The sequence below is a fragment of the Nestor notabilis genome, unplaced genomic scaffold, assembly GCF_000696875.1.
Source record: "Nestor notabilis isolate BGI_N333 unplaced genomic scaffold, ASM69687v1 scaffold2365, whole genome shotgun sequence".
NCBI lineage: Eukaryota > Metazoa > Chordata > Aves > Psittaciformes > Psittacidae > Nestor > Nestor notabilis.
Window position 1 is genome coordinate 27310 of NW_009928645.1, and position 23840 is coordinate 51149.

At 39.3% G+C, this 23840-nt stretch overlaps 1 protein-coding gene across 1 annotated transcript in view; it reads left to right on the top strand.

Annotated features, from left to right (window-relative positions):
• The window catches only part of LOC104405773 (nesprin-2-like), a gene marked incomplete at its 5' end in the record, with an annotated part of 148639 nt that overhangs the window by 26575 nt on the left and 98224 nt on the right, over nt 1-23840 (top strand). The window contains 20 exon segments of the mRNA XM_010014581.1: nt 232-397; nt 1135-1247; nt 2027-2229; nt 2625-2744; nt 2847-3135; nt 3874-3971; nt 3973-4041; nt 5907-6219; nt 6954-7118; nt 8010-8366; nt 8839-8973; nt 9251-9253; nt 9805-9961; nt 11116-11273; nt 15309-15464; nt 15867-16132; nt 17299-19405; nt 20915-21237; nt 22759-22903; nt 23648-23840. The exon segment at nt 23648-23840 is cut by the window's right edge and continues 32 nt beyond it. Of these exon segments, the coding sequence (XP_010012883.1) occupies nt 232-397; nt 1135-1247; nt 2027-2229; nt 2625-2744; nt 2847-3135; nt 3874-3971; nt 3973-4041; nt 5907-6219; nt 6954-7118; nt 8010-8366; nt 8839-8973; nt 9251-9253; nt 9805-9961; nt 11116-11273; nt 15309-15464; nt 15867-16132; nt 17299-19405; nt 20915-21237; nt 22759-22903; nt 23648-23840 (5536 nt within the window).

A 23840-nucleotide genomic window follows, 5' to 3' on the forward strand; every position in this document is an offset into this window, starting at 1 on the left:
TGTATACATACACATGTATACACACTGCTCAAGGAGAGTTTAGTGCTTGTATCTACCTATTTGATTGCCTTATTAATTCAATATACTTTAAGAAATTATTTTGGCACACAGGCAGGACTAATAAACCGTTTTGCAGAACTCGAGTTTGTACAACAGCAGCTCTGTACAGGGAACTTCTGCTTGCACTTCAACATTTTCTTTGTAACAGTTATCCTTTTTTTTTTAATTCAGGAGATACACCAGAAAATTCTGCAACAGGAACACTATGTGACATTACTCCAAGAAGAGACAGATTGTCCTGATGTGGATGAATTAAATAAGCAGCTTAAATGTGTCACTGATTTATTTAATAAGAAGAAACATGTGTTTCAAGATCACTTTATTGGTGTTCTGAACCGTAAGCAAACACATTTCACATTTACATAGGTTTATAGGTTTGTATTGACCATCATAATCTCTTAAAGGTTATACAATTAATTTATTTTTGGTTCAGTGTCTGACACTGTTTCAATATCTCAAACAGCTTCAGGGTTATGAACAAGATAAAGGTTTGGATAAAAATGGCTTTTGATTCCAAAAAAACACTCAATCTGAATCCAAGTGTTTTGTTCCTTATTTTTACATGTAAAAAAATAGATAGAGGAACTATAAATCATAATTCAGGAAAAAATGTCAGAACATTACATTAAAAAATACAAAAAACAAAATATTTTCATTTTTCCAGTAATTTTTTATTTAATCTCAGTTATGAGAATGAATAGCATTATTAGTTACTTTTTGTTTTATAGAGACACAGGGTTGTGCAGGTATAGAATTAGGCCCAAAGGTAGTCTCATCTTCAAATAGTTTTTGAGTGATATTTATTTGTATGGAAATGATAAGAGTTGCCAATAGGCAAACCCAAGGAAGCAGACTGTCCTTCCCAAATGAACAGGTATGTTTATTGTCAATTAATGTTGGGTAAAAAAAGTACGAACTACAGCATTTTCTGTCACGTGTCCTGGTGTGAAAAGTAACCTTTGACAGTAACACCAACAAATGTAATTACATATTGCCTGAAATCTTCATGTTAAATGGCATTTTCTTTTACACAATACAGTTAATGAAGAAAATTGGAATGTATCTTTTTTTCAGGTCAGTGCAAGAATTTTAATGACTGGTTCAACAGCACTCAGCTGTCTTTGAAGGACTGCTTTGACCCCTCAGAAACAAAGCCGATACTGGAAGAAAGACTGCAAAGGCTAAAGGTAAAGTATTAAAATGTTCAAATTGCTAAAGCTGACTGTACTCTTAAGTTTTACTTTTTTACACAGGAGACTGTGAATTCATCTTACAGGACTGAGTTCATCCTCAGTAGTTTTGTAACTTGAGGCTGAAATAATATTTCTTGTAACTTAAAGCATTACATCAGTAAGTAGAATGAAAATAAACTATTTCAAAATGGAGTATCAGTGTTCATGTTCAGACATAGCTGGGCAAGTGAGAAACAGGACAGTAGTTAGTGAAAGTCAATGGATCAAGTCTTTCAGTGTGCAAAGATGCAGGAAATCAAATAGGTGGAGAATAAAATGAAATCTGACCCCTATTTGATTCAAATGTGAAAAATTTGCATTCACTTTGTTGTAGCCAGATTTTCACTCTAAGTGAGACAGAATCAACAGAAAAGAGGTGGGAAAGTCACAATATCTGTGAGCAGCAGTTACAGTTAAGCAGCAGAAGACGACATAGTGATGCCAGTGCTAGATTTGAATTCTGCTTGCCTATTTCTTCTGTGTGTATTTGTACTGTGGAGAGGAAAACCCAAGTCATCTGCCTCACTTTCACCTTATTTTGGAAACAGCAGCTTTTCCATTTACAAGTGGAATCGTCAGCAGACTGTGAATTAACATATATTCCTTTTCAGGAACTGGAATTGCTGTAGAAAAAATTGTGGAGATAACAGGAATTGAAAAACTCTTGTAACATAAATACCTATTATACAACAGAAAATTTGACAAATGCATCTTGTGTTTGTGCTCTTACTCAGCACTTCCTGACATCTGAAGGTAAAGACAGAGATATCCAAGAGGTTAAAACTTTATTGAATAAAGTGAAACATTACTTGCCCAAAGCAAGCATTAACCACCTTAACAGCCGTGTGAGAGATCAAGAAGCAGAACTACAAAGATTGATCTCCAAATGTCAGAAACGGGCAAAGGAACTTGGTGCTTCTCTCCAGCAGCTCAGTAGGTAGGGAACTAATGTAGTTTCTGACATTTGAATCACAAGGGATGTAAAATGATTCATTATTAAACAGCCATAGTGAATGGCAAACAACCCTGCTTTTTATTAAAGATGGATTTTAATAAAGGGTAGTAAGTGTTTTGTTGTATGCTTCATGTGTTTTTTCACTTCATAGTAGACTCAGTGTTATATGGGAGTACATGCTCATGGATAGTCTCGGTGACATGAACTGAGATACTTAAAATTAAGCTTGTGCTTAAAACTTTGCGTGATGAGGCACATTAGGTGCTTTTTAGGTGCACATTAGGTGCACACTTTTTCAGCAAAACATTGCTGTCAGCAGGGTTTAGTCATGGAAGGCCTCTTGTTTTGACCTATGTCTATATTTATATTCTCTTTAGCCTTGAAGAAAGTAGTAAAGTCTTGGAAGGATGGCTCACTGCTCAGGAAGAAAAACTGAAAGAGGTCAAAAACGATGAGACAAAATTTGAAAACTTTAATAAAACACTGTTAATGCAGAGGTATTGTTTTCTTTGGTCTCTAAGAACTGTCTTCTAAAGAAGAAGTTGTTAAAACAAATAAATGTTTATTAGTTTTTTGTTTGTTTGTTTGTTTTTTTCCAGAAAACCATTTGACTCCATGGCTCAGCTTGCAAATTCCTTGAGGGAGGCTGGGCTAACAGAGTATGAAACTGTTTCAAAAGCCAGTGATCTTATTAGTAGATACCAGACACTGGTAACACATGTAAGTGAAATGACAGGGAATACTGAGAGGCTTCCTGTGGAAGAACAAGATTTTGAAGAACTTGCCCAGGATGTTTCTTGCTGGATCAAAAAGCTAGAGGAGGCTGTTAATAAGCTGAGCTCACAGGAAAGCGAGTTGCCATCAGATGAAAGGATTAATCAGATAAAGGTATTGGGTAAAATGTATTCCTTTTCCACTTCACAGTTCATGCTAGCATCATGAGTCAGTACTTCATCAAAGATGCTGTCACTGCTGGTTGCCCGTGGTTTTGAAACTTATCTGGGGGCAGAGAAGTGTGTTTGGTAGGTTGTTGGTTTGTTTTTGTGTAGTTTATTACTCATATGAGATTCTCTGCTGCATGTCTGGGTGGAGCAGCACCAGGTGGTTGTGTGCCTTCCCATCATAGCCTACTCCACAGGTGGAGAGGGAGGTCAGTAATGTAGCTGGGACATCTATTGTGGCTTCTCAGGTGTGCTGCAGTGCCATTGTACTTGGCTGTACCACTGCCTGCGTGGGTCTCCCAGGCCCCTTTGGTGTCTTCTCTCTCCAGCTATTTAGGATAAGGATGCTGTGTTTTACATGTTTCATTCTGTGGAAGGGATGGTATTGTGACAAATCTCTTTCTCAAAGGTTTTGAACATCACTTTTATTTCTCAGCACAAAACCATGGGTTGGTTTTGGGTTTTTATTATGTAGAGAATAATTAATAAATCAACTTCATTATCCCAGACATTCTAAAGCTAGGTGATCTGTCTATTTATGTATCAACTATGTAATATATTGGAAGGAGAATTCTTTTGTCTTGAACAGTGATGTGCAAAGTATGAACAAATCCTTGGTTGTACCTTCTATTTTGTAACCAAAAATAGTTGTGGATGTACTGCTTCTGCTTCTCGTTTAATACAGGAAATCGCAGCTCTCAAAGATGCAGGAGAGGCCAAAATACAGAACATGGTAGCTCTAGGAGAAACTTTGATGAGAAATGAAAAAAATAAGAAGCCAGTGACAGCAGACTGTTTCTGAGCTCCAGAACAAGTGGGAAAGCACCTGTCAGCTAGCCACTGAATATAGAAGGTAATACAGAATTTGCCAAGAGGCAATTCTGCTGTACTGACTTCTCTTCTTCCTGTTCACCAATTCAATTGAATTTGTGTTCTTTGGGGGCAGAACAAGATACCTACAGAAATACTTGTCCTTCTGCAGTGTTGTGGAGGGGGCAGTTTGGATTGAAAGGTCAAGTGGGGGCTGTAGCCGGGAGTGTAATGGGTGTGGCAGGTCTACCATCAGATTCCCTTTTGATACTGAAGTAACTCAGCCACTCCTGTAAGATAATTTAAAAAAACCCAAATTTGCACCCAATGCTTCTTGTTTCATTAGAGTGTGCAGTGAGGGTGCACTGATCTAACCACTGCGGTGGCCCTTCCCTGCTCGGTGCCCCAGGTGTGGTCCCCAGCAGACATGGGATCTACATTTCCACAGCTCTGTACTGTTTCAGAAGAGAGTTTGGGGTAAATCCAAGAGGCTGGGGTTTTTAAATTGTTTTTAAAGCCTGTTTTATTCTGGCTCTCTAGAGAGGCTTTCTTGGCTGTAGCAGCTGGTACTAAGTCAACACTTTAGTGTTGTTGGCACTGTGGCAACTGTGTGAGAGCCAGATTGATCCCTTAAAACTCATCAGATGATTTCAGGTGTGTTGTATAAACATAAACTTGCACATACAGACACTTTCAAGATATTTGTGTGCTGTAACCTCCTTGAACCAGCTTTAAGTAAACTTACCAGGAACTTTGCTGTATACTTGCTTAAAAATGTCCAGGGAATGAATTGCTAAGCCAAGTATTTTTGAGAATATTCAGTTGCCTTTTCTTATTACTGAGCACTCAGTACCAACAACACAAGTGGCATTCAGAAAGGTAGAGCATTGGCTGTATTGGATCCAATACAGCAGAAGGCAGAGCATCCTCTTCACAATATGTTGGAGGCAGGAGATGGGGTGCTTAGTACATCTGAAGAGATGTTCAGGACCTTGCAGGATCAGATCTGTGAGTAACAGATGTGACATGGTAATGGCAGCAGTGCAAAACTGGAATAGGAAACTTGAAGCAAGAGTACTTAACATATGTGAGGCTAACACTTTATTTCTCATTTGCAAAAAAATACGAATCTTGAGGGGCAAAAAATGAAACGCTTAAGCTTTGCTTTTGTCTTCACTTTTGCTCATGTACTTTACAGAATTATAACCAGACTTTATTTATTTGGATTTGTTTGTGTGGGATTGTATTTTCAAATGTTGGCATTTAAGTTCCATCTGGAAAATATCTGAGCTTCACCACTAAATGTGAACATACAAATGTTACTTCTGTCTCACTGATCATAGTTGCATATTTCCTGTGGACAAATCCAACTTATTCACCTGCAGCAGGCCAGCATGCATGCTTATAAAGCACATAGTCTGCAATCCAATGTCAAGATCAGGGAAGCAGGCACTGGATTGTGTTAACATGACCCATATTCCATATGCTGGTTTTGTTATCTGTATCTCTAAACCACTCTTCCACCCTGCTTCTCAACTAATGCAATGTGTACCTTCTACAGAACATTCCCTTTCAGGAGACTGTCATAAGAAGTTGTCAAAGAAAATGGATTCATAGCTGTATTGTAGTTTTTAAACAGAACTTCCGCTGTAATGAAAAGTGGAAAAATACAAAGCATGAGCATCGTGTCTCAGATGCTACAAACTAGATACTAGGTTAAGGTTTAAGCAGGTTGGTCACTTGCCCTGCATTAAGTCCAGTTCAGTAGCAATAACTTTAGTAGTTTAAAACCAAAAAGTATTCAGTATGCTTAAGTTCATTCTAGAGGTTGACTTGTTAACAGTTTGACTTTTTCTAGGAAATGAATAAAAATTTGTTAATACTATTAAACACAGTATTTTTTCTTAGCCCTCCAGAGCAGCTTCAGTTCAACAGGGAGCAATATGAGCAAAACAAAGAAGATCTGAAAGTGGCTTTAACCAAACTGGAGAAACGGCAACAAGAGATAGGTTTTGCCCTTCAGCCTGGTTTGCAGGAGAAGCAAGCTCAGCTGACAAACTATGCCAGCCTCCTGAAGAAAGCAGAAGATTTGACTTCCCTATTTAGTGAATTGAAAAGCCAAGAAGATCACCTGCAGGGTCGCGCTGGGGATCCCTGCTTCACAGAGTTGGAATGGTCGGAATTAAAGCAACAACATGAAAATCTGCTTAGCCAGCTACAGGTTGGAACCTCACTCACTTTCCTTACAGGATTATTGGTATGCCTGTTGATTGCAGTTCTCACTGTTTGCCTGTAGTGTCATTCAGGTAGCAAGTTTATAGGTAAAACTGGGAGTTGGAAGTCCCTCTGTAGGACAGGGAATTCCCCCACCTCTCCCACTGTGGAAAAAAGAGCACAAGAAGCTCATATTTTTCACCACCTTGTGCTTTGCAGAGATAAATCTAAACAAATGAAACCAAGGTAAGTATGAAGTACATTTTGTACCTGTATAAAACTCAGATAGCTGTAATATGAAGCATTTGTTCCTATAAACTCCAAGCCACAATAGGTTGGTTGGTTTTTTTTCCTTTTGGAAGGATGAATGGCTTTTCCTGCATCTTGTTTGTTATTGGTTCCATCCAGTTTAGTGCAAATTGCATTTGCACCCTGTGTGGCATTCTGCATCTAATCTTTCATCAGGTTTTGAATAGCAGGCTTCACTTTTAGAGGTGTATTCTTATGGAGTGCAAACTCTTATGCTTTCTGCTACTAATGAACGTTTTGTTCATGGTGGAGGCCATGATGTGCTGGGAAGAGGGCCAGGTATTTTTTTGTGCACCTGTGGTTCGCTAGTTATTTTATGGGAAGCAAGTTTTTTGTGCTGCTGAGGTTCTGGGAAAGCTGCAATAGTCTGTGAATGAATTATATTTGTTTGAGCTAATGGTGGACTAATCCTAGAAATTCCTTGGTTTCTAGACCATAGTGCAGACATTGGAAAGTCATGTTGAAGAGCACCAGCAGTTTCAGGATATGGTAACAGGCCTGAGCACTGAGCTGAAAACTCTTTCAGAGAAACTTGCTGATTGTGAAGGTCCAACAACAGAGCAACCATCAGCTGAGCAAACCCAGTTGAAATCACAGGTATGCTGCATGTCTTGCACCATGGAGAAAGTGGGTCCATGTCCTAGGGGTTTGTACGGACTGTCATATTTATTAACAAGAACTGCTAATGTGTCAAACTAAAAAAAATAAAAAGAAATCTTTCCAATATATAAAGTATGTGTTATATTCATTTTATCAAGATAACTGTAGGCCTAAACCCAGTCTTAATGAATTGAGTGGGCTGTTGTTGTCAGCTGAACTGAAGGTAGAATTGTCCTAGCTCAAGCACACAGACTTCTTCAATTTGGTTGATTGGTTTGTTTTTTGATTTTTATGGGGTTTTTTTGTTTTCTCTCTGGGCATAACTAGGAAAGAGATTAAATTTGGTGTTAGTAGGTGTCTTTAAATTAGCCAGAGCAGAAAGCTTAGGAAGATGTTGGTGAACATTTTCAAGAAGTGTCCTTCACATGTGAGTAGACATTTGTTTGCACTTTGGCAGATTGGTTAACAGTCTTGTAGCTGTGAGCATAGAGAGCTACTGAAAGCTGTAACAATAGCTCAGATATGGATCACTGCAATTGCCCATCCTCCAGTATTTGCTACACCTCTAACAAGGAAAAAGGAGTAAGAAAGGGTGGAGATTATTTGCTCAGAACTTGGAAAGATAACGATGCACCTCACAGCATAATCTGATTATTTTATCATTGTCCAAATGCTTATAGCTTCAGGTGTTCTCTGCTTATAAAAATGGCTAACTAAAATTACTAGTTTAGTATTTGACCTTTTGTAGCAAATAGGTCTACATGTACTTTTCAGCACAGTTTGTTGTTCACAAGAAATGTTTATGATTTTAATGATTGACATTAGATCTTAGCATTAAGTATATTGAGTGAGGATACTTTCCAATAAAACATTTCTTTGTGTTTAAAGGAACAACAAGGACCTCTTAGTTGGTGCAAAGACACGTTAAAGAAGATTCTGGTGTTAGCAGAAACTGTTAAACAAAACACCTCTTCACCAGGACAGAATTTTATTAAGGATGAGATTGAAACTCTTCAGAGTGAGCACAGGAGTCTGGAGAAGAGACTTGAAAATGTCAAGCAAAAGAAAGAAAATATTTTCAGCGGAGCCCTTGAATTAAAAGATGAGTTTGGTACAGAAATACAAATGAAAGATAAGGCAGATACAATGTTGAAGAGGGAGATACAGATCACTTCTGATACTCCTGTTGCTGCAGAAGAGAGCCCCACAGCACTGGAGTTAAAGGAGCCTTTGGAAATGCATGATGTGAGTATATTTGTTGACAGTAATGACAGTGGAAGACGGGTTAAAGAGGCATCTGTCTCTTAGATGCATCCTTTATTTCATTGAAATTAAGCCTTCTGTAAATACATGTGTATAAAAATCAAAGATGTGGAGAAGAACTCCCTTAACTGGGTATAAGAAGTCTGCAACAAGCCAGTAGTGTCTCTTCAAAAGTGTAGTACTTTCTTTTAGCTTTCTCTTGCACTTAATTAGAGCACGTATCCTTGCTCAGGACATAGAGGGAGAAGGTGTATAGATGAGAAAATTGCAGATACACTTCTGCTGAAGAACTCTGAGAGCTTCTTTTAAACCAGTAAGGCTTGTTTACAACTGCAGCACAATATTTGTCCCGTTTGTTTCCCTAGATAATATTTTTTACCATTCAGAGATTTAATGGTAAAATACAATATTTACAGTCACACAGGCAGGTTTTCTTTGATATCATTTCTCTTAGGGTCAAGATCTAAATGGAAATATGCCTGGGAAAGAGAAGCAAAATGATCCACTTTTGGAGGAAAACAGTGTATTGTCAGACAGCCCTTTGCAGGGTGTCCATCAAAGCAAGGATAAATTGGGGCAGACTGTTCAGGTGCCTGACCAATATGTTCCAATATATGCCAGTGTATATACGTGTGTGTCTGTCTGTTTACTAGAAATGAATATGTAATTCCTTAAAATTTCTAGTCTTACAGAGACTTAATTTACTTATCTGATGAAAGGAATAATAAACTCTCTTCTCCAAATTATCCCTTCAGCCTTGCACATAAGAAGTGTGTGAGAGATCAATGTGATGATCTCTATAAGCCCCCAGGGCTTGGACCCACGTTTGTCATGATGCAAAACCTGCAACATACCTGTGATTTCAGCAGGTTTTGTCAGCTGCGTGGTGACAAATGAGAGGTAGTGAGAGGTCACTAACCTGGAACTGCTGATCTTTAGGGGACATAAAGACGTTCACACTGTAAATGACTTCACATGCGCAATGCTGAGGGAACAATCTGGAGAACTCTCTCCTTGACCTGACCATTGAGTGGTAACAGCAGTAGGGAGACATGTCCATCAAAATATGAGAGTGGAAACCATTTGTGCTGACGTTTCTGGAGAAAGAGCAAGATCAATAGTTAAAAGTTGCCAAACGTGTCTAAATAGAAACTTCTATGACAGTATTAAAAATTATGTGAGCACGCACTTCAGTTCAGTTTCTCCTGAAACTCTTCATAGTGATTAAGGTCCTGATATGGCAAACTGATCAGAGCAGGTGTTGCTAAGAGACTCTGGGTTTGGGTTACGTCAGCTTTTTCCTTCATTCATTAAGTTAACTGAAGATAGACAGCTTGTGGAGTGTGTCATTCCTTTGTAAACATGGATTTTTGGACTGTGACTTTTGCTAGTTGTAAACATTTTGTATTTTTCAAATCAGGGGGATGCTGGTAAAGAGAGCCCAAGTATGGACAGACATGATATGGTCCAAGATGAAGTTCTGGACAATGCAGTTAAGGGTGGTGAAGCAGAACTGGAAAGACATCAGGACGGTGTTGATATTGAAGGTGATGAAACAAGAAAGGCAACCCATCCAGCAGAGGTAACTGGTCAGGAGATTATGCAGCACTGATTGAATCTGAGGGTATATGTAGTGGGGATAATATCTCTAATAAATAGTAAAAACTTCAAGTTACATCAAGCTATTTTTGTCTGATGTGCTGTATACTTAGAATGCAATAACCCTCTGAATCCTTTCCTGTACATTTAAAATTAGTATGGAGGGATTTTTTTTTTTTTTTCATTAGTGACTTGCTGAGGATATTGCATTCTGAGTCACCTGGATGTACTGTGAAGTCATCTTACCATTTTGCTTGAATATTGTTATTTTGCTTGAGTCTCATTTATTTAGATTTCTAATTTACATCTTCTGCATGTATGAGGCTGCATTTGAAATGCTGTGTCCTGTTCTGTGCACCCCTGGTACAAGGGGAATTTTGACAGTCTAGAGCAGCGTTTAAGAATTGGAACTATAATGAGTGGGAAGTTCATGCTGGAGATAAAAAGCCTAAGAGGGGTATAAGCAGTGTAGTTGTGACAAGATGGAGCGCAGTATGCACTCATGAGCTGGCTGAGAATTAGAGTAAATTTATTTATTCTGATGGTTCTGGGCTACTTTCAGTACACCTGAATTGTAGCCACCAGCACGGACTGGCCCGGGATGCTGTGCCCTCCCCCATGGTCATACTGTAAGGATTTGCCATTCTTTATATTGTGTGGGTGGCTGTTTTATTTTGTCTGTCTCCAGATGATAAACAAACTCAAGCAGAACTTACAGTCAGCAAATACCTTAGCATGTACATACAGGAAATCCCCAGGCTGCCCATGGGAATATCCTGCCTGGTAATTGGCTGGGTGTCTTAATCACAGACTCTCTGTCTACAGTACAAGATTGGAGCCTCAGGAAAAAGCTAAACCTTCTAAAAAAATGCATCCAGGGGTACACAGTTCAAGGTCCATGCTTAGAATAATGAAGATGAATTTATAGCAGAATTATAGCACTGCTTTTTCTAAACGATTTCCTTTGCCATAACCCTGCCCACAGTAAATTGAGAGGTAACTGTGGTTTTCCTCATCTACCTGGAATTATGGGCTTCATAACTCCATCATCATGAGCACCGTTATTACTGCTGAGCAGGTTTGATTAGGGCTTTTTGAATACTTGGTTGTTTGGTTGTTTTTTTTTCATTTCTCACAAAAAAGGAGAAACGTGGTGATGTCAAGAATCAATCACATGAAGAAGACATGGAGCAGGTTCAACAAAGGGTGTGCCAGAAAAGTCGAGTCGCAAAATCTGCAGCGGGTCAGAAAGATGATCTGGAACCTAATCCCTCAGTTTTTGCACATGAGGTAACCGACATTCTGTTATTTCAAGCTAAATTTGTCAGTCATTGCCTTTTTTGTTTCCACATGGGCCTCAGCTGAAGTTGTGTTATAAAAGAAGAAGAATTATTGTCACATCAAAATCGAGACCATTGTGTGTAGTTCTGCTTTATGTCCATGGTACAAACTTTAGCCACATCATATTTTTCAGTGGTTCTGGTCAAAACCAGAAATACTGGTTTTCAGAGCCATCATAAACAATCTTTATGATATTTAGAGTTTCTATTTACATTATTAATCAATGCAGCTTATTTCCATGTTATTGTAGCTAGCTGTGATAGTTTTGCTATCATAAGGAGGTCAGATCAGAAAAATGAAATCCAAGGGTGATCCAGCATAAGAAAATAAATGAAATAAAGAGAGAAAGGAGAATGAATTCAAGCTGAATGAATAACAAGGTACATTACTAAATGACATTATCAAGTTTGTTATTCTTTAAGAGTAAGGGTGTTGCACCTGAAGTGTCACATGACTTCTGATCCATGGTCACCACATTCTTAAATTGAAAATAAGGCCAGATGTAATCTTCACAGTTAAATCTATAGGTGGGTCTACTCTGGCCTCTCCATTGTTAGGTCTTACCTGGGACTTGCACATCTGCTATTACTGGAAACCCCAACAAAATATCCCGAAGGTCTGGGGAGTCTGGGGAGCCCCACTGACTGGAAGCTAGCCAGTGTTTTTCAGATTTACAAGAACAGGGTGAGGGAAGACCCAGGAAACTACAGACCTGTTAGTCTAATCCTCAGTTCCTGGAAAAATTATGGAGAAGAACATACTGGGTACTATTGAAAAGCATTTAGAGAACAATGGAATTGTCATTGAATCATATAGGTTGGGAAAGACCTTTAAGTTCATCGAGTCCAACTGTTAACCTAACACTGCCAAGCCCACCATTAAACCATGTTCTAAGTGCCACATCTACATGTCTTTTAAACACCTCTAGGGATGGTCACTCCAACACTTCCCCGGGCAGTCTGTTCCAGTGCTTGTCAACCCATTCCATTGAGACATTTTTCCAAATATCCAATCTAAACCCCCCTGGCACAGCTTGAGGCCATTCTATTGCCTGTTACTTGGGAGACAAGACTAACACTCACCTCACTACAACCTCCTTTCATGTAGTTGTAGAGAGCAAGAAGGTCTCCGCTGAGTCTCCTTTCTTCCGTGACAAGCAGCCCCAGTTCTCTCAGCCGCTCCTCGTAAGACTTGTGCTCTAGACCCTTCACCAGCTTCATTGCCCTTCTTTGGACACACTCGAGCACCTCAATGTCTTTGTTGTAGCAAGGGTCCCAAAACTGAACAGAGTAGTCCAGGCGTGGCCTCACCAGTGCTGAGTACAGGGAGAAAGTCACTTCCTTAGTCCTGCTGACCACGCTGTTAATGATAAAAGCCAGGTTGCTGTTGGCCTCATTGCCCACCTGGACCCACTGCTGGCTTAAGTTCAGCTGGCTGTTGAAAGGGATCTGGGGATGCTGTTTGACAGCAAGCTATACATGAGTAAATAGCGTGCCCTGCAGTGCAAGGGCAAACTGCATTGTGGGATGAATTAAACACAGTCAGTCAAAAGAGGTGGTTATCCTGCTGTATTTAGCATTGGTGTGGCCTGACCTTGAATACTGTGTGCAGTTCTGGGCCCCAGATTTGAGAAGGATGTGAAGGTCCTTGAATGCATCCAGAGGAGAGCAACAAAGCTTGTGAAATGTCCTATTACGAGCAGTTATGGACTTTGGGCTTGTCTAGTTTGGAGAAAAGGAGGCTGAGGGGTGACCTCATTGCTGTCTACAGCTTCCTGAGGAGGGGAAGTGCAGAGGGCAGTGCTGATCTTCCTGGTATCCATGATAGCATGCATGGGAATGGTTCAGAGCTGCACCAGGAGAGGTTTAGACTGGACATTAGGAAGCATTTCTTTACCAGGACGGTGGTCAAAAACTCAACAGGCTTCCTAGAGAGGTGGTTGGTGCCTATCAGTGTTTAAGAGTCATTTGGACAGTGCCCTTAGTAACATACTTTAACTTTCGGTCAGCCCTGAAGTGGTCAGGCAGTTGGACTAGGTGATGGCCATAGGTACCTTCCAACCTAAAATATTGTATTCTATTCTAAATTGACTGATTTTCACTTCTAAATGTGATCTTTAAGTGTGTGTATTCAATCAACTTGGGGTTTGCAAAGAGAAGGGGAAGTAGGTTTTACTGGTTCCCTGAGGAAGGAGTTGGAGAAAAAAGGATTTAGACCGAGGGCTATGCCCTAGCCTGAAGCCAGTTGTGTTTTGGCAATTTCCCGTGGGCCTGCACTGTGAAGAGTCATCAGTGGAGCCCTGACTTTGTACCTAAAGGACAGTAGCTGGTTAGCAACCCCCATGCTCTTACCTTCTTTTATTTTCGTCCTTCTCCAACCATCTGATGGACTGAAAACCTATAGGAAGCATTAAAACTAGTGTATGGGGAGATTGACACTATCTATGTGTCTGTGTATGTGGGGAGGCAGAGCCACAGTATACCTTGAGAACATCACGAAATGAGCAAAATGTCCACACAGCAGTCCTGAGGTTTTGCTTGGTGTCAGGACACTTACTTTACTGTGTGTTTTGATGGGCTTATATTTCAGTCTAGTAAAGTGGATTTACTCCTCAGTCTGTGATAGCTTACCTGAGTTTGTCAGCTTACTTCAGTTCAATGGCACTCCAAAGTCTCCTAAGATGAAATCTTATGTGTGAATTGATATAGCTGTTACAGATGTTTACACAGAGAAATGGAAAAGTTCTCTGATAGACCATTTTATGAGTGGTTCCCTTCAGTTTTGACTGAAAATAACCAAAAGAGTTCAAATGAATAGAGTTATTCTTTTCTGATAATGTCTACAATGTGCTACCTGTTTCCCACAGTTGGAAGCAGGTATATTTTGGATAGCTCACAACCCACAGGGAGATGGTGACAGTGATAGCTTACAAGGGATATGGCTGCTGGGATAGCTGGCTACTTCCTAGTAAAATAATCTAAAGTATCAATACAGTAAATTTATCAAACAAGAACATGTCGTTGTTGCTTGGTTCTATGGACAAGCTCACACTGTAGTCGTATCTGTATATTTGTATGCATTCACTCACATGAAGTCTATACATGAAACACATCACAGTTTTCACCAGGTATAGGCAGAAGGTAAGTACAGAAAGATTTTTAACGTATTGCCATGTGATGATAAGCCTGTGACATCTCATTTATATTGTTGTCTGCAATAGCTGAAGCTGATTTAGGGGATTACATGTTGCATCTGAACTGGGGCTGGCTGAGAGTATCCACTTGGGCAACCTCAGCTCAATTGATGGGCTGTTAAACCTGGCACACCTCAAGTGACTTGTCCTTCTGTCATTGTGGGTATTGATGTACTAGGGTGTGGTTCAGGAGCCCCCCATTCTCTTCCTCCCCACCCCAACGGAGACATGGCTCCCTAACCCTCTTGTCTTACAGCTGATGTCAGATAGCACTTGTGGTAGTGGCAGCCATGGCTTTGTGTCACAGTTAAGCTGCTTCATGCATGAGTTGCCCTGTGAAAAATAATTGAAGAAAGGGTCCTGGTGAAGGCCACAGCAGTGTATCAAGGCAGGTGCTGAGCAGAAGGAATGTGGGTGTGAGGAGAGGCTAAAGGTCTATGAATATATAAGGAAGAGGGGAAAAAGACAGGATAGATGTGTAAATATATCAGTAGCAAAGGTGGGGGTGCAGGGAGAACGTTATTTGAAAGTGAGGATACCAGAGTTTCAAATTTAAAATGATGGGCAGAAATTACATAGATATCTGAGCAGTGCTGGTAAGCTGGGGTGACCACAAAGGTCTGGAGTTGTGGTGGAGGTTCCAGCCTCTGGGTCCTGGCTGACCCACAGAGGCTATGGGGGATGCCATAGCAGGATTTAGGCATGACTTAAACATGTGAAGCCAAGTGTTGCAATCAGAAAACTTTCTGGTTTAGGACCTTCAGAAATAAGAATCCTGTTTTGTGTTGTAGGACACAGATGCAGAAGTGGTTGTCCAGAAGGAGCTACTTCCTGGAGTGCAAGTAAACACTGAATATTTTGAAGAGGAACAAAAGGTCAATGAGCTGAAAAATGAAGTGGCTGAACTGGATATCGTGCGTATAAACGAACAACTAAAAGAGCTGGAGGTATGGAAATTGCAAAACCATTCCTCCTTGTTAATGTAGTGATACACTTACAGAATTATGATTCGCTTGAGCAAAGTAAAATTGTTGCATATTGTCCTATCTGAAGTTTGACTGCATGATTAGTCAGTTTGTCTACCAGGTAATCTACAAACACTGTGCCTTGATGCAAATATGTCCATGTAAATACCATATTTTGTGCTGCTGTTCTTGAGTGCACAAGTAGATACACCTATGACTGCACATGTGCTTCCACGATGTGCGCAGGCATGCGTATTCATTTGCATGTGAATGAACAAGCATATATTTGTAGATATATCTGTATTTAACTGTATTTTGTGTTGAAAGCTGGAAGTGTTTTAAGATCCTCTTTTAATCCTCTCTCTGTGTCGGGCTTGATTGTAGAATTTACAAACTGAACTAGAAACATGGAAGGCAAAATCATTGTGTCATAGTCAAGAAGCTTTTCCCAATGCAACAGGATCAAACAGAGCAGGGCTGCAAACCGCAGATCCTACAGTGCCCTGCTGGGACAGGCTGCTTCAAGAACTTGATGCTGTTAAGGCAGTGAAGCAACAACAGTACTGTTTAATTAATGAGTACCAGAAAAATCTTTCTGCTGCACAGTCCTCAATGAAAAATCTGTCAACAGAAAAAGATAACATAAAACTGTAAGTATAGTTGAGGGTTTCTGATAATAGGTTGCAGAACAAATATGGTCCCAGACTGAACTTTGTGCCGTACTTGAATAATGCTCAGCAAGAACAGGGTGTTTTATCCATCTCATTAATGTTAGGTAGCAAGAGAAGTCTCATTGGTTTGTAAATTTAAGAACCTTAAGCAGAAGCATTTTTGGTGGTTCTCTGTTATTCTTTAGCAACATTTACTCTTTTTACTTTTTAGGCAAAACAAAGAAATGGTTGCTGTGCTAAAAACCTGTATAAAAGCCATATTAAAATAATTTTACAAAATATGGCAGATGTGAAATACTAATTTTTCTTTAAGGACTCATCAGTTCTAATTTTTCCTGAGTGAAGTATCTCATTATTCTGAAAATTAACCTTATTTGACAGAAAGAATTCTGTGGCAGTAAGTAAGTCTACGGTACCAGTTCAGAGATAATCAATGCACACAAAATATTTAGCACCTTTTATGAATTAGCCTTTGAAACACGGAACTAGCCTATCATTCACAATAATGTGTCACAATAATTTTAAAATCTTTAAAATAATCTATAAAATTGTTAATTTACAGCAAAGAGATTGACAAAAATAAAAATCTAGCTGCTAAATGTATTTTAGGTGGGAATTTCAAAACACTCCTGGAAATAAAAGATGAGTAAATGAGCTCCTCCAAATTAATCTTGAATGAATGGGAAGTTTTTAAGTTTTTCTTATATCTAAGCTTTATCTTCATTGTAAATTGGAAATTACCATAAAATGTTAATTCACTTAGAGATGAACAAACACTACTGTTGATATTTAAAATTTTATTTATTGTAACTTTAAAGGGAGGCTGCATTCCTTTAGGAAATCACACATTCTGTATTAGCAAATACTGAATTTTAGAGAATATATGTTAGAAAGTACATTTCCCACAGAGTTATCTAGAAATAACTAATGCTGTACAGATAAGCAAGAAATAATGATACTGAAATGGTGGTTAGGCAATTTGTGAGAGAACATTGAGAGATACATATGATTAAATGAATAAAGTGAGTGAATAATTTTCTAAACACTGAAATTCTTCTTTTAAAATGTGTCTATTCCATGCTTTAGGAGTTTGGTTTTGGTTTTTTGTTTTTTTTTTTTTTAAACACTGCTTACATTTTTGGCAGGGGCCCTATGAACAACACAGTTCTTCTGGAGAAAATAAAGGCATGCATAGAGTCCTTAAAAAAAGAAAGAGATGTCTTAAACCGGTTGAAAACTCAGCAAGAAAGTTTATCTCAGCATTTAACATGCATGGATAAAGTGTTAACTGAAAGCCAAATGAGGCAACTGGAGCAATGGTGGCAACACATGGAACAAACAGTGCAAAAGAAACATGATCAAGTTGTAGCAGAAATCGATGAATTTAACCTAATTATGGCTAAAGCACAGGATATACAGAGGCTGATACAAGAACAGTACGTACAAGCAGAGTTATATTCCTCAGCTGCAGGAAAAGCCAATTACCCTGTACTTTGGACTACAGATCTACAGGACATTAAACATGGTCTTTCTCTATTAAAAAGAAGGATTGAACTGCAGATGAAAAGAATTTGGAGTGATCAAGAGAAGGTAGCTTTGGAGAAGTCTGTACATGATTTGCAGAGCAAATTGGAAGCATTATCAGTGCAACAAACTCTTCCAGAGGATGTTCAGATCACTGGACCTGCTCTCATGAAAAATGAAATTATGAAGAAGCTGAAAGAAAATATTTCATGGGTCAAAGATTCACTGTCCTCTCTTGATCAAAAAGCAGCACTTTTTCCCAGTGATGTTAAATCACAAATCAGAAGTTGTCAGCTTATGATCACAGAAGTTCTAAACAGAGAGCCTGTGATTTTATCACTGGATTATGGGCTCCAGCACATTATTCCCATCTTAAAGCCAGAGGAGAGCTCTGATATGACCTTCCTTTTACAAACATTGCAGAATTCATACAAGGCTCTTGTTTTAAAATCAGCTCAAAGATTACAGCACCTAGAGCTCCAGCTGGAGGAGAGGCAAAAACTTATTGCAGAAGTAGAAAAAGTTCACTGTCAGCTTCGAAATGCTGAGATACTTGCCAGGCCTGACATGAACCAAAGTAGCACGTGGTCAGAATTAATCAATCAACAAGCCATTTTGAAGGAGATTTTGAAGGACATACAGGAAATAGAAGGGCTTATCTCATCCCACTGTAAAGAGAGCCAGGTCACAGCTGGGGAACTGAGCCTGTCTGAACAACTGTTTTTGACTGATCAGTTAAGAAGTCTGAAGAACAGAGCAAGGAAGACACAGAGGCAAATTCAGAGTAAACTTCATGAAGTAGAAAAAAAGGTAGTTGTCTACAAAGAGTTTGCTGAAGGAGTAACTTTACTGCAGCGAGATCTTAATGATCTACATTCTGGTGAAATAAACATGGAAGAAGATGAATTATTAGGTACCCAGCTGGAAGTGAAGGATAAATGCAAAGCACTTCAAGAAAAAGTAATAGCTTTTCAATCCAATTTGTCACAAATAATGAAGTACAAAGAAATCTTTGAATGTGTAGGTTTAAAATGGGACTCGCTGCAGCTGGATGAATTGCAAACTAATTTTTTAAAAATTAAAAATAAAATTAAAGGGAAGATAATACATTTTGATAATGTTAAGGAATATGATAAGATTCAAGCATTGCTAAATGAAATCCAGACTGTGATATCCACTGGAAGAAAAGAAGCTAACATCCTAAATGATAGCTCTAGCTCTTCTCCTGCTGAGAATCTTGTATCTGCCCAGATTCTGTTTCAAACAGTTCAGCAAATCTTGTACTTAATCCAGGAGGTAGCAGATCAATTAAACAAAAGTGAGGTCTTTGATACACCATTCAAAGAATCTAAGAGGAAAGAAATAAAGAGCCTGGAGAGAGACGTTGAGGAATTGAATCAGTTTCTTCAAAACTTTGTCTCTGGTCTCCAGTGTATAAACAAGGAAGATAGCCAGAATGAAGCAGAACATCTATTCCACATCATAAAGCATATTCAATTAGAGCTCCAGCAGCCACTTCTGGTAGATATAAAAACAGTGCAGTATGAAAAGATAAGATGGGAAGCAATTCAGGATATGATCCAAGCAAAGTTTTCTGCTATTAAATGTATAATGGAAAAAGAGAAGGAAAAACAAGAAGAAAAATCTCTTGGTGCTGGTATAGATACAAAATCAGAGACACTGCAAGATTGTGAAATACAACTGAAGACAGACATTGCTGCCCGTGTTGTAAGTATATTTAATAAAAGTAAAGTGTGGCTATATGTCTTTTCCCAATAATTAGATGATGTGTTCGTGACTGTAGCATTTATATTTTCATATCCTCCTTTTTTATATTTTATATCCTCCTTTTATTCTAATAACTGGATTGGTTCATGGTTGTCTTTGCATTGGGAGGCATGATAGGAATCATAAAAACTGAGGATACAGAAAAATTAGTTTTATTCTATTTGGTTATAATCAAGCAGTGAGGATTAGCATAAGAAAAGAAAAGCAAAGGGGAGGAAGGAAAAGACTGTGTTGAAATATTGAGCTCAAGAGAGACTGGGTGCAATTTTCCTGGGATTATTCTTGGGACTGATTTTGTGGTGACAATGATAAAAAAACCTCCAGAAGTTCCTTGTTGCTACTATAAAGAAAAAGCTTATAAGTTGGGAATGATCAAGGAGAGTAAAGCACAGGTCAAACCAATGGGATTGAGCCTCAGGAAAAGTGAGTAAAGGAATGGCAACCAGGATCCAAGGCTTCAATACAAGGCATTGATAAAGAATTGTTGGAGGGTTGACCTGATTCTTGATGCCTTTGTCAGGAAAGGTCCACTCAAACAAGAGCAGATGCCGTTAGAGGGATAGGGAGTGCTGAGGACAGTTAATAAAACTAAATTTGCTCAAGCTGGTAAACTGAGGGCAAATGGAAAATCTAGCTGAGATATAATTAACATGGAGGTAGACTTAATGTATTGAAAAGGACTCCTTAAGCTGAAGAGAAGTATTAATACAAGGAGAAAGTTAGTGAATAAATTTATGTTTGAAACCAAAAGAGTGGTAACTTTCATGGCAGAGATCTTCTGGAACTATGTTGTGATCAAGAAGACCTGTGCCTTGACTGCCCAAGAGGTTAATGGATACAAATAAGGAAATATAAGGCAGTAGGTAATAACAGGGTGGTGGACTCAGCATCCCTGATGTACTTATGGTCCCGCTGCCAGATTTCCTGTTTTGCTGTGTTACATCTTCGCTGCTTGGGTATTGTGCAGGAAGCACAATGCCAAAATTTATCTGCCCTTTGGGAATCTAGGAGCTGGCAAAGTCACGTCACACATCATTCTGTGCATAAATACATACAAGAAGAGGCTTTAGCGGGAAGCAGTTCATCACGTCATAGCAGAGATATCCCCTCCGTAAATAAATACAGCATCAATGTGTGGGCTTTCCTTGTCTGAACAAATCGTAAGATTGTGTACTGCCATATCCATAAGGGATCTTGTGGCTCTTGTGTTCTGCCATCCTTCTCTCTTGACTTTTCTAGTATTGACCTGTTCCTATGGTTGAGGGCAATCAGGCCATAGTTACAGCAGTGCTCTGTGACTGCCTAGGGAGTAGAGTCACCTCCTCAGGCCAATAGGGGGAATATTGGTCTCAAAGACAGCCAGGTGTAAAAATCTGAGAAGACCATCTGGTATCCAGAGGAGCACAGTAGTCTTTCTTGTTTGTTTCTCTGTCTTTCTAACACTTACAGAGTGTTTTGGAGGATGCCTGTAAGACTGGTGAGCTTTATACCAAGGCTGTTCAGAGGGCTGCCAGGTTGCTTGAGGACTACGAAACTCAAGTCCAGTCTGCCGCACCAGAGCTCAGAGGCTCAGAGGAGGTCTGTCAGACCCCACAATGGGAACCAGAAGAGTTCAACTCTGCAAAGGCTGACACAGAAAACCTGTACTCCAAGCTGAAAAACCTACTGAAACCAGAAGACAAAACATGTCTGGAAAATACTTTAACAGAATTAATCAATAAGAGTTTGGCATTAAGGAAGAAGGCTCAAAGAAAGGAAGCTGATAAACAGAGGTAGGTTTTAGAGGCCTTAATGTTCCTTACTATGAGAAATTTGACTGACAATAAACGCAGTGTTGGTTTTGCTCTGATACAAACAGGTAATTTAGCAGAAAGAACTTTAAGCATTTCTTTTGTTCCAAGGTGTGATTGTATTGGAAGGAAAATTATTAGACAATACGTACATTGCTACTAATTTACAATGCAATCATTTTTAGCATATTCAAAGAAGTGTCTATGGGGTATGACTGAGGGTCATAGGGTATCACAGTCAGAAGAAAACATATTTCCGCAGTCTTTAATTCGGTGCTGGTTCAGGTTAGAACAATCTTCAGAGGGGCCCAAGGATCCTAATGCATGTCTTCCATAGACTATTCTGATGGCTTAAGAAAGTAAAGACCAAACAAGATGCAGCCCATAGTTTCCTTCCTTCAAATATAGGTATGGAAGAGATCTGAAGGTGTATACCTTCAGATGTACCTCAGGTATATACACTGAAAAAGTCTGGGAGACAGTGTAAAAAGGTCCTGCACCTGGATCAGGGCAATCCCAAGCACAAATACAGTCTCGGCAGAAAATGGATTGAGAGCAGCCCTGAGAAGAAGGTCTTAGGGGTGTTGGTTGACAAGAAGCTCAGCATGACCCAGCAATGTGCACTTGCAGCCCAGAAAGCCAACAGTATGCTCAGCTACATCAAAAGGAATGTGACCAGAAGGTTAATGGAGGTATTCTCCCCCCCTACTCCTCTTTTACCCCACCTTGAATACTGTATCCAACATAAGAAGGGCCTGTAATGGCTTTAAACTGAAAGAGGGTAGATTTAGATTAGATACTGGGAAGAAATTCTTCACTGTGAGGGTTTTTTGACACTGGAACTGGTTGTCCAGAGAAGCTGTGGCTGCCCCATCCCTGGCAGTGCTCAAGATCAGGTTGGATGGGGCTTGGAGCAACCTCGTCTAGCAGAAAGTGTCCCTGCCCATGGGACAGGTCCCTTCCAACCCAAACCATTCAATCATTCTATGGCTTTTAAATTGCTTGCTTATGATCCAGTGCCTCTGGCTCTGTTGAGCATAACCTTCAAATCTGCTTTTATGATCAAAGAATCGGATGACTTTAAAGGCCTTATTAATAGCAAAGAGATGGCAAGATACGGAAATAAGAAACTGGAATTGTACAGTCCCCACACATTGTAGGGACAAATAGATTGTTTGGAATGTGTGAATGTGTGGGAACTAACTTTTCGGAATGCCTGAGGAGGATGGAGACTTAGATCATGACATACATTTCTTTTGAGTAGCTCCATGGCTGATATATGGATATACCTACCTGCTTTTCTTTACCTTTGGGGCTCTTAGGCCTCTTGGACCTAATAACAATGCCCCAGTGCTCTAAGAACAAATGCTAATTGAAGATAATTTCTAAAATAGTAAGGACTACTAGCTCAGAAGATTTTCTTTTTAATTCTAGTGGGCATTATGGTCGGAGAGAGGAGCAACCACAACAAATTTTAATTCGTCTGTTAATTATTTCCTACAGGTACTTAGAAAAATACGAAAGCTACATAAAAACCAAAGATAAGGTGTGTGATAATCTTAACAAACTGGAAAAGATGCTTGGACAGTCTTTGTCTCAATCACCGATGTCCTATAAAGAAGCTTTGGACCACTTAGAAGAAAGCAAGGTAAAAAAAGGCTTTGAAGAACTGGAAAAGCTCATGCAAAACTGTTATGCAGTTATGAATACCATATCATAGTGTTCCATCCTAGTAGAAAGAAGTGAAATTCTTTCTCCTGTATTTCTGTATATATAAATCCACATGATATGTTTATATACCTATAAAAAGACTGGATCATAATAGGCACTGCCAAATGAGTACATCGTACTGCTGTAGAAATCAAACATTATCAGTGCCTATGGTAGCATTGCACTTCTGTTCTGATTCCTCACTGCTCCTTTGCAGGACCTGGACTGATCAGTTTTCTAACACTGCTGTTGTTTTCCCTCAGAAGTGGAAACTGGACGATTTCCAGTTTCCTGGAAAGTTTTACTTGCTGCCTCCCCACCAAGCCTCTGCTATAAGCAACCTCTTCACTGTCTTCTCTTTTACTACTCATCGTATTACAAGCTTGTCACTTTATATATCTGTAACTCCTGCTCATTTCTCTTCCCTTCCAAATAACAACAAAGAAGTAAGAACAATGTAATTGCCTGGGCACAGTGTTCTTCTGTTTGCTTTGTTTGTTTTATTTATCCCATCTTTCTCCACATTCTTAGCAAACAGAATTCTCTTATTACAACCATATTTAACCAGTTCAGTGGAGTGATTGCCATTTTATTGGAGGATCCTTAATCACGTTACTGAATGCTTCATTAACACTTCTGACTGCATTGTTTTATTTATTTACTGGTTTATTTTTCCTGTAAGATTTTAGTCTCCAACATTGAGTCAGCTGAAGATGATCTTGTGAAGCTGAGGCAGGTCTCTGGAGAGCTGATGAGATTATGCAGAAGTGACAGGGCCCTGGGCAGAATCGTGACAGTGCTGTGGGAAAATTGGCTGGGTTTGCTTGAGGTGGCGAAAGGGCTGGAAATTAACTGTGAAGAACTGAAGCAGGAAT